An 11,213-nucleotide genomic window follows, 5' to 3' on the forward strand; every position below is an offset into this window, starting at 1 on the left:
AAAAAGTCTGGAATCTTAAGCCAACCGCCTCGGCGGGCCCCGGGGAGCGGGAGGGCTCGGCAATAAGCAGAGAACAGCTGATAACCAGCGCTGTGAATAAGCAAAGCAGCCAGGGGAATGGCGTGTTTGTCATAGTATCATCACAGGCTGTTTTGTGTTGGAAGGGACCTTAAAGCTCATCCAGCTCCAACCCCTGCCACGGGCAGGGACACCTTCCACTAGAGCAGGTTGCTCCAAGCCCCTGTGTCCAGCCTGGCCTTGAGCACTGCCAGGGATGGAATTGTGTCAGCGGTTGTGAGTGAGGTGTGTTCGTAAAGCCGAGTGTTGAACGATCCGCTGCGAATCACCTCCCTTTACCCTCAGGGGAGAGGCGCCTGCAGGCTCAGGGGAAGGTAGGGCTCCTCTGGGTCATCGGACACATGCCGTCTTTCACACACAATGAAGGAGTGGATGGTATTTCTGTGCGTCGCCATCTTGAGTCTTTCCCTGCTTTTATTGTTAAATACTAATTAAATTGTCTATTTGTTTTAGCCTTTCCTTGGGAATCATGAACACCCAGCAGCAAAGGAGAGTTATCTACTCCTGGTATGGAAAACCCATGAGCTCCGACAGAAAACTGAGGACTTCAAAGTACAAGTAAATAACATTTATTTCTGGCTTGCTCAGGGAAACTTCATCAACGAAGGTGTCTTTCCCCTTCTGACATTGTTTAGGTTAATGTTGCAGTCGGTTTTGCATGTTGTGTTAGGATGTGGTATGTGTATAACAAAAATATTGTTACAAGGCTCTTGAATTATAAATGTATAACGTGTAACCAAAGACATGTAACTAAATCTGTGAATAAGTATTAAGTATTAAATTGAAATATACGTGAAGGCTTTTAATTGGGAAACTAAACTGTAAGCTTGCAAGAGGGGTGTAAGTAGCTCTGAAATTGACCGGCCATCAGCTTTAGTGCTATGTGAATTATGAGGAATATTAAATCCTGTTAATCTGCATGTGTGTATCCTTTTCTAGGGGATTCCTTATTACCTTAGAAAAAAGTAGAACAGAAAACTGCATACAGCTTGGTGACTTTGTTTTAGTAGAAGGGGAGAACGCAGATGAACCTTTAGTGGCACAACTCCTGGATTTATATGAAGATGGTAAGAGAAATAAAACTTTGCTTCCTATCTGAGAAATCTTTTTCAAGTTGCCTATTTCATGGGGATGTAGTTGGCATTACACTGCATCACTGACCTAATTTTGTGAAGGAAATTAGGTTTTGGTTATTTGGGGCTGATAGCAAATTTCAGCTAGATTTCATAGGTAAACAGAGAGCTTAAAGACATTAAATTCTTACAATCTTCTTGCTTAGCTGCCTTATTTAAAAGAAATGGTCCTTGAGAAGACACTGAGAGCTCATACTTTATTTGGATTGGAGAATCCAAATGGAGCAAGAGCACTACAGCCCTGGAACTTGCATCTCGTTAGACATCAGGTTATTCAGCAATAAGGTACAAAGCTGAATAAATGGGGCTCGTCACTTCTGCCCCTTGTAGAACTACTTGTTTATAGATAGATATAAAAAGATAAATCATGGAAGGTCATACAAAGAGTATGTCTCTTTGAATTAGAAACTACTCATTAGCATTATCTGATTTCTTTGAACACTTGTGTTGTAATTTGTTTAGGGCCATCATAATAATGTTTTCAGGGCTTTATGTTTCTTTTTTGAAAACATAAGTACATCTCATTCCGCCTTCTTTATTTACTAATGCACATATATTGTAACATAACTGAATATTCTTTTCATGCTGCAATGAAACCTTTGAAGCTTCCTTGAAAACAAGGCTTTCCTTTTGTTATATATGTTTTGAGAAATTAGTTTAAAGATACGCGGCTTTGTTTTCATTCAAAGATGAACATTTATAGTGTAGAGAATAACTTAATATGCAGTTGCAAATGTTTCTTTCAGTTCTGTCCACACTGAATAAATGCTACAAACAGATTTTTCTCCTAGGTCTGTCAACAGCAGGATCTGCTGGCTTGGTAGGCAGTGAATAAGTATGTTTTTGCCTTACTTTTAAAATAACACTGACATTAAAAATAACATTCTGAAGTTTCTCAATTCTCCTTTTATGCTGCTGCTTTTGGTTAGTGGGGATCACGTCTATGCAAGTAAGGAGCCTCTTCATTTGTAGTAGTGTCTGGAGCTGGCCTCCAGGTATTTTATGATTGTAGGTAGTATCCTAGTCCTTAAAAGTCTCAGGTCAAACATTTTAATTTAGCTTAGAAAATGGGCATTGAAATCTATTCTCCAGTGCTTTCTCACCCGTGTTCAGGGTGGATTTCGATCCTTGACAGCATTTCAGCTAAAGTCGTTGAGGTCAGGTAATAACTATTTGGGATACAATAAAGTTCTTACTGTTCACTGACTGTGTTTTCACTGTTGCAGGCGCTCAGGAGAAACATGCAGTTGTGCAGTGGTTCTCACGTATTACAGAGGTACCGCCAAACAAACGGAAACTGCTTAAAAGAGAGGTTTCTCCCAGAGAGGTGTTTTTTGATCAAGTTCCTGGCTTTGACACTGATATTGCTGTGGAGACCATTATTAAAAGCACCATGGTATGTACTGCAGCTCCTCTACGCACAGAGGGAAGAAACGGAACCAATCTGAAAAGCGTAATAGAGCAGTGCAGCTGCTTTATTCCCTCCCAAACCAAATGTGTGATGTATGTTTGTTAATGCAGATGACATAGGCTAGGATCACTGAAAGCTTAATATTCTGTCTTTTCTCCATCCCAAAATCACTTTGGTTGTTGGCAGCCAGCTCATTTAGAGGTTTATACATAAAAAAGTTATGTGAATGAGAGTCCTGTAGTGCAATAAGCTTACGCTAGTGTACATGTAAGCTGAACATGTTTCCCTATGTAATGAAGGATTGCATGAGTTCCAGTAACAAGATACATGAATAGAAAATAGTTGAATGCTATGAAAATACTTGAATGCTAAATTAACAGTAAATGTTAAGGTATGTGTGTTTTGGTATTTTCTGTTTTTACAGGTAATACCACTACATCTGAATGAGGAACCACCTATTTCATTAAACAAGGAAAACGTTTTCTATGTAAAACAGTCTTGGGATGGGAAATGCTTTAAGACTCTGTCCCCTGACCTATTCTCTAAGCTGAAAGAAGCTAACAAGAAAGGAGGTGGCATCCCAAACTCTTCAAAATTGTTTATTCCTTTGGACACCATTTCCCCTCTGAAAAAAGAAACGGAGAGTGTTGTTCAGAGTGCTACAAAACCAAAACCTGCGAAGTTGGAAATAGAATCAAAACATTCTGCTTCCAAGTCCTCCCTCGCTAAGGAGAGACATTCACAAAGAGTGGCTAACGGCATCAAAACTCCAACAGCAAGGAAGAAGTTACAGCTAAACAGTATGTATATGGCCATATTCTGTCTATTTGGTAGTTCTGAATGTAATATGTTTTGTGTCTCTTCATTCTGTGTAGTTCAAACGAATGTAATACTCAACATCAGTAATTTTAGTTAATTTATGCAGGTTTAGGGGTTAGCCCAAGCCTGACTTTCGGGTGCATCAGTAGTTTGTCTCATGCCTGTTATTCCAAGAAACTGTACTGCTTGTATCCAATTGCTGTTACAAATGTTTTATTTGTAGCTGGTAAGCCTAAATGTAAGTGCTGAAATGTTACCAACCAGCCTAACTTGACCTCAGAACATCTCACTTGAATCTTCTGACTAATGGTGCACTGCTCTGTTCACATTGGGCTTACGCTGAATAAGCACATTGGATCCTGTGTAACGAGCAGGATTTTCAAAGTGAGCCTGAGTAAAGTTGTAAGTGATGGAGGTGGGTTAGGAAACTGGAAAAAAACCCTGTTTGTATTCTATTTAGTTGTCATTTTGGAGGAAGCATCTGCCTTCTAGTGATTCAGTTCCTTGTGCTGGAGTGTAATGCCATATCCTTTCATTTAAATGATAGCCACCGAACCAGTCTTACCATGTCTTCTGAAAGTTAACCAAATCAGCCATCTTAAAGCCTGACAAAAGTTCATTTTGCTCTTGATTCCTAGGTCCCACACGATCTCCTAAAGACAGATTCCTGGGGTGTGAAGTCTTGGATTTTTTGGATGATGACTTTGGTGCTATAGCACCGTTAAAACCATCAGCTACTAAAAGAAAAGTGAAATTCACCGGCCTTTTAAGCTCACCACCAAAAATACCTCATACCAGTGATAATGAAAAGTCTATATTTGATACTGAAGAGTACTGGCAGAGATTTACTAAATCGTTACAATTATCCCCCTATAAGATCAAAAACTCCAGTGAGAAAGCCAAGAATCTTAATGTGAAAAATGACACTGTATCGTAAGTGCCTTTTTATAAGTACTTTTGTATGGAAGTTCTGTTTGTATGTAGTTCTCTTACAGCATATTTATGAAAGACTTCTGGAGGGAGAAGTAGGTGAAGTCTCTGTGTGTACCATGTTTTGCCCGTTGAGATCACTGAGAGAAGGGGGGTTGCACTGAAGCTCTGGAAAGCATCTGTCTTGGGGGTGAATGAATGATTAAGGAGATCATAAGAGGAGCTGACTTTAAAGATGGATGCAAACTGTTTGTGATGATCAGAGATGGGAATGGTAGGATGATATGAAAGGGAACTGAAGCCATATTATTGATCGTTATGGTTTGTACTCATCCACGTGGATAAAAATCAGTTTCCCCGCAGTACGTGTGTCAGACAGGCTCAAATGTGCCCTGCTTCTGACAACTGTTGAGATACGCTGACATATATGAAGGGATGCGATTGGCCTCATGAATGTTCTCATGATAATTGTATGTATACTTTCATGATCATTTTAATGCAGAAGGAGAAAACTCACAAAACACAAATATTTAAGGCTATCTTTAAAAATGGCATTAGGCTGGGGCAGGAGGAGAATGGATCAGACCTTGTATGAACTGTTGCAAGAAGGTAAAACCAGCTCGTGTTCCTCCTTTCAAAGTATAAAGATGCAGATGCAACACTTCATGGATCTGCATTCTGGTTTTGTTACTTATTGTATAGCATAAAAACATTTGCCCTTCAGCAGTATTTCTAGATCTAAAAAAAAACTTGACAACAACCATCAACAACTAAAGCATCTGTAATTCATCTCATTGTGTCCTTTGAATTAGTAGGAAGGCCGTATTAATTGTAAAATGTTCCTGTGATAGGGATGAAGAAGCACAAAGAAAGAGAAAAGACAAACCACAACCACCCCTAAACAACCAAAACCACAATTGTTTGGAGCCCGTGTCCCTTCAGTTTGGCAGTGTTACATTTGCAGAGTAATTTGGCTGCTAATTCAGTATTACTACAGTAAATATTTTGTTCGTTTTGGGTTTTTTTTTTTCTTGGCAAAGATATATTGAAGAGAGGGTAAATTGTACTGTCAGCATACATGTCACAGCCAATCTGTAAATAACTGTCAACAAGAATTCATGCTGGATTGGCAGGTGTAGTAACAATTGAGCCTGAAGTTTGAAAGGCTTCTCTCCATCTTCACAAGTGTGACGCAAAGAAGAAATACAAACAGGTTCATGTTCTTTCTTTACAGTTTAAGTGGACGTTGGGAACTGCAAGGGCAGAGCCATGTAGTGACCCCTCGCTCTCGAAGAAGCTGTGTCCAGCAAACAAGCTCTCGCATTGCAGAGCAAATCAGGTGAACCTTTGCACCCATGCTCTCTTATTCAGATTGCTATGGATAGCTTGAAGCCTTGAGAGCTTGACTAGCTTAATAGTGAAAGGCAAATGGTTCTAGTAGCACAGCTTAATTGCAGTGTGAATAAAAACTGAATAAAGCCAACTCATGGTGTTCATCAGAAAACTGACTTCCTTTAAAGCAGTCTCTTGAACTGTTAATTTGCCATAGCTATTTAAGTGGCAGCTAGGTTGGCTTATCCATTTTGATAACTACAGAAAAAGCTGAAAATGTACAAATGATACTTTGCAGTGTGTAGTGTTGTATGTGTCTTTTTAAGACTCTTCATTTCTGTTTCTCATAGCGTATTAAATGCACTAGAGTTGAACGAGGAAGAGGAGTCTTCATCTAGCTCATACAGCTCGTGCTCTTCAAGTAGTGAGGAAGAAGAGAATGATGAGATCCATACACCAAAAAAGAAAACTAAATTAAGCAGAACAGTCAGCACCCCAAAATCTTCAAGGAAGTCTTCAGTTCACACTCCTGCCAGGACCCCAAAGAAAACTGTAAGGTTCCACATAAGAGAGATGGTCTTATTACTTTGGAGTCAGTACACAGGCTTGATGCCTGTGTACCTGATGAAGTATCTGAACCCCTTAGCTTTTAATGAAACATTATCTGGATTCATATGATCTTTGATATGAATAGGAGACACAAATGTAGAAAACACTTGTGTATTGTGAATGTTGGGACAATGTTGATCAAAAACCTATGGACTGAACAGGGAAAACATTGAATTGGGCTGGTGTGGAACGAACTGGTGAATCCAGTGACTGTAAACTGCACTGAGACATTTTAGTTCTATTTCTATGTAACCGTCCTGTCATTCTATAGATAGAAGGAAGAACTTCTTCCCTGTGAGAGTGCTGAGGCGCTGGCACAGGGTGCCCAGAGAAGCTGTGGCTGCCCCATCCCTGGCAGTGTTCAAGGCCAGGTTGGACACAGGGGCTTGGAGCAACCTGCTCGAGTGGAAGGTGTCCCTGCCCGTGGCAGGGGGTTGGATCTGGATGAGCTTTAAAAGTCCCTTCCAACCCAAACCAATCTGTGATTCTATGATTCTATTTCTATACAGTCTTTATAGGAGTGCAGTCTATAGCAGAAAGCCATGAGACCAACTTTGTGTTTGGCAGTAGAATTGTCCTGATTCTTGAAGGGTTGCTCTGCAATGTTTATGGCCACACCAGAGAGTGTGGCCAGTGGTTTCTCACAGTGTCACGGCCACTGATGGAGATGGGAAAACAAGGCTATGTGAATCTTTAGGCCTGATGTATTCAGACTGTATCCAGCACCATAGCCAGGTACATACTGTCAGTGGTTAACTTTTACTCTGTTTATGACACGGAATCATAACTTGCAAGCACAACAAAGAATAATAATTAAGATATCACATGGCTTTTTTTACTGGGACAATGAAATTCAGATAGGTAACTTCTAGTTGCTTGCTCTTTCTTAGGAAACAGATCACTTTGTAACAGCAATTTAAAAAAGCATTCACAATTTAACAATCCTTCAGACAGTTAAAAGGTGTAATTGTTGTCACCCTGCCTTTCCAGTTTATTTTTTTCTCTTAGGAAGAAAAGACTATGAGGCTTGTTTGTAATTCCCTTTGTAAAGATTGCTTCTCTGTTCATCTTATACTCTGGCATCCCCAAGCAGTGTTTGGGAGACTTGCATGAATGATCAGTCTCCAATTTGAAGTTGTAACTTTCATTTGCAGCCTTTATCAGGAATACCCAAGACACCCCGGAATGCAACTCCCGAGATTCCCAGGCGCAAGCATGCAACACAGAAACCAGCCAGTGTACTAGAAGAGGCCAGATTAAGGTAATGTGTGCTCAGGGGAGGAAATAATCTTTTCTACATCAGGTATGCACAGGAGTAGGCTGTGCTGAAGCAGGAAAATGTTATCTTCACCATATTGACTGAGTTTGGTAAAAATGCATTATGTTTTGATGCCAGAAGAGCATTTATGAATTTACAGTACAGCACCAGATTTGCTAATACTAATAGCACGTACAATATACTTTTACAATTTCAAAGTGTTATAGCCAGCCTGTGCTAAGTTCTTGAGAATTAAGTACCTTTGTTTTTCTCATGTTGCACAGAATAAAGATCCTCTTTTATTAGCTTTAGATTTTAAAGTTACAGTATCTGTCTCCTCTTAATGTATGAGAAAAGCTTTATAGCTATGATTGTGGATATTCACAGTGGGGCGGAGGCATTTAGGGCTGACTGTCTTTCAAACTGAGTTGCAGCTTTTTCAGTTTCCTATAAGCAGTTTCCCCTGGTTTATCCTACCTCTACACTGACAGTATTTTTGTGAATTAAACCAATTAAATCTTTATTGCTGCATATTCATGCTGATTGTTTCTGAAGATGATTGTTCAGCCCTCTTTAAGCCTAGAATACATATAGAGAGACAAGGCTATTTCTTTTGGGATGCTTGACAGTGGTGTTCAGACTTAAAGTACATAAGAGATTTGGGAAGCTACACACAGCTGTGAGAGCTGGAGCACCTGGTTCCTTGTGTTCCTCACTAGGCCCTTCAGGTAGAACTGCAAAAATGCAAACCTTGGACCTCCTATTTACACTTTCTTTTTCTTGTTCTTATTTTGAATCAAAAGGCTGCATGTTTCTGCTGTCCCAGAATCTCTGCCTTGCCGTGAGGAAGAATTCCAGGACATCCATAACTTTGTGGAAAGCAAGCTTATTGATGGAACAGGAGGGTGAGTTTGTTGTTGAGACTGTAACCGAGAGCACATCTCCCTATAGCGTAAGAGCAGTCAGATGACTGCTAAAACTAGGTCAAATACCGGCAAGTCACAAACAGAAACAAATCCAAATGTATACCAATCGAGCACTAGCAGCTGGGTATACGCCTTGCCTATGAGATTTCTACATCTCGATTTATGGAAGGCTCCAAACAAAAGGTTAACCCACCAAATTCCAAACAAACTCCTGCACAGGATGTCTCCTACGACTTACGGAATGTTACCCAAAACAAAATAATATTTACAAAAGAATACCTTCTTAAAGATGGTCCTTGTCTGCTCCCGCAGTGATCTGAGTGAGTCGAGGGGTCCCTCTGGGAAAATTCCCCGGGGGCCCTAGGGAGCCCTGTTCTCAGCAGGTCCTGCAGCCGAGCAGAGAGTGTCCCATCTGGATCGCCAAATTGATTCGTAGAACTCGTTAAGAACTTGCCAACAAAATTTAAGTTGACAAGCAGGTATTCTTTATTGCAGCGCTGGGAGACACAGGGGATATCTCCTCCTAATGTGTGTCTCCTTTAAGCATCAAACAGACCGTGATTATATTGTTGCTTAACATACATATTCATTACATTTCTGATAGATGTCATACATATGCATTAGTTGTTTTACATAATTCCACGCCTATTTTCACATGCGCATAACAACGTGGTAGTGGTCTTTGGTGGTCATTTTACTTCTTCCAACGATCTTCATCACTTGCCTGTTCCTTGAACCCTTGTTCTGGAAGTCTTTGAAGCATGCACGGTAGATAAATGCTTACACCAGCTTCATTAGTTTGGTAACACCACTCACATTAGTTTGGTAACACCACTCACATAAGTGAGTGATTTCTCCTCGTCCTTCTGCTTATCAGTTAACTTTGCTACAGCACCTCCTGAACATCTGCTGGTTTCAGATACTCCTTAGCTACAGTCCTGTTTTGGTTACAATAAATTTTGTCCAAAGGTCATAAGGTTCTAAAACTGTCAGCTACAACGATTTATCTTATACAAGGATCCTTTTATGCTCTTTTAGTTGGGCTTTTTAGGTTTGGAAAGTTTTGTTGTTATGTACAAAGCCACCAAGCTTAAAGTTACTTAAAACTGAATTTTCTTATTTTACAAAGGATTATATTTCATTTTGTACTTCCCTGTCTCACAGACAATCAACATCACTTTTATTTAAAAAGTTATCATCATTTGGCTGAATTAAAGTTTCTAGTTGAATTTTCTTGATACTTTTCTTCCTTAAGAAGGATTGTGCATAGGAATAATGTGGGCTCCTTTATTGTACAGATTCAATGTAAGACCAAAATATAAAGAGGTAAATTACATTCAGAAAGTATTTGACTGGAGTGACAAAGGAGTAGTTATTCAAGGCTGGTCTCGGAACCCAGGAATTTCCAGCTCATTCATCCTAAGAGTGTTAGCATCCTGCTGAGGAGGTGTTCTCCTTTTGTAGGTGCATGTACATTTCTGGAGTGCCTGGAACTGGTAAAACTGCAACTGTTCGTGAAGTGATTCGCTGTCTTCAGCAAGCTGCGGAGAATGATGAGCTACCATCGTTCCACTTTCTAGAGATCAATGGCATGAAGCTGACTGACCCTCACCAAGCTTACGTGCAGATACTGGAGGTAAGTAAAGCCTCTTCAGTGGCTCTCTGGTTTGAAAGAGACTTTATGCTTTGCCATTGGATCCTCAACATTGTTACAGTATTGAAGGCACTTAAAATATCAATACTTCCAAAAAAATAGTCCATCTGAAAGACTATATGCTTTTATCTTAGAAGAGGTTCAAAAATAGTTAACTTGAGGCCATGGACAACTTCTTGAAGTCTTTTGCTCTCAGCTGTGTAAGGGCAGTGGCTGGGAAATAGCCTGATTTACTACATGCACTCAGGTTTAAATCTGAACTAGATTCTCTTTATTCTCTCTCCCCCTTCTGTAACTTCCGTTTAAAAAGTTACTGAGGTGACAACTCTGGAAGTCAGTGTAGCACTAGAATAATTACCAAAAGGGTCTTAATTGTTAACTAGCCTGTTGTCATAGTAATCCAGCTAAAGAGGGACCATCTCTGTCAACAATACTGTACTTCAGATTTCCATGACAAACCAGTCTGCAGCATCTCATCTGGAACTACTGACTGTGCTTGAGTTTATGTGGGTGTGAATTAACCTTCTGAGGACTGGATTAAGATCACCTAATAGGTATAGGGCAGGAACTGCTCAGACTAGGTGGTTTTTGCACCCAGAGATACCCCTGGGGTACACTAGGTTTGAAGTCCTCCTGAGATTGGGTTCAGAATTCTTTAATGAATCTATATTTAAGACAAATTATAGGATATTCTAAAGGCCTTTCTCTTCAGCTGTGAATTCTTCTGCTCCCCTTTATGGACAACTTCTGGGAGACCTGAATGTCTTAGGAGCTACTTTTTTTACACACAACCCCACTCCCCCGTGCCAAAATCCAGATGCTTGGTGCTGATTGGTAGAGAAAAGTTAAAACCACATATGAGTTAAACTTCCTCTTTACAGAGTTTTGGTGTGATTAACATGCAGCATTGTTTAATCCTTGTCCAGTTACTGACAGGTCAGAAGGTGACAGCAACCCATGCTGCGGTATTGTTAGCAAATCTGTTCAATACACCTGGACCGAAGAGGAAGACCACGGTGCTGGTAGTGGATGAGGTGAGACAAAGAATCCTTCTTTCTCTTTC

The 11,213-nt window shown here is 40.2% G+C and overlaps 1 protein-coding gene across 1 annotated transcript in view; it reads left to right on the forward strand.

Moving 5' to 3' along the window:
* The first annotated feature begins 547 nt into the window (after positions 1–547).
* Positions 548–11,213, forward strand: part of ORC1 (origin recognition complex, subunit 1) — a 16,174-nt gene continuing 5,508 nt past the window's right edge. Inside the window, exons 1-11 of the mRNA XM_010017959.1 lie at positions 548–636; positions 1,018–1,145; positions 2,438–2,607; positions 3,047–3,422; positions 4,080–4,374; positions 5,606–5,710; positions 6,054–6,255; positions 7,467–7,573; positions 8,374–8,475; positions 9,961–10,132; positions 11,077–11,184. Coding sequence (XP_010016261.1) covers positions 548–636; positions 1,018–1,145; positions 2,438–2,607; positions 3,047–3,422; positions 4,080–4,374; positions 5,606–5,710; positions 6,054–6,255; positions 7,467–7,573; positions 8,374–8,475; positions 9,961–10,132; positions 11,077–11,184 — 1,854 coding nt within the window. The remainder of the gene's footprint in view (positions 637–1,017; positions 1,146–2,437; positions 2,608–3,046; positions 3,423–4,079; positions 4,375–5,605; positions 5,711–6,053; positions 6,256–7,466; positions 7,574–8,373; positions 8,476–9,960; positions 10,133–11,076; positions 11,185–11,213) is intronic.

This window comes from Nestor notabilis, unplaced genomic scaffold (genome assembly GCF_000696875.1).
Source record: "Nestor notabilis isolate BGI_N333 unplaced genomic scaffold, ASM69687v1 scaffold30287, whole genome shotgun sequence".
NCBI lineage: Eukaryota > Metazoa > Chordata > Aves > Psittaciformes > Psittacidae > Nestor > Nestor notabilis.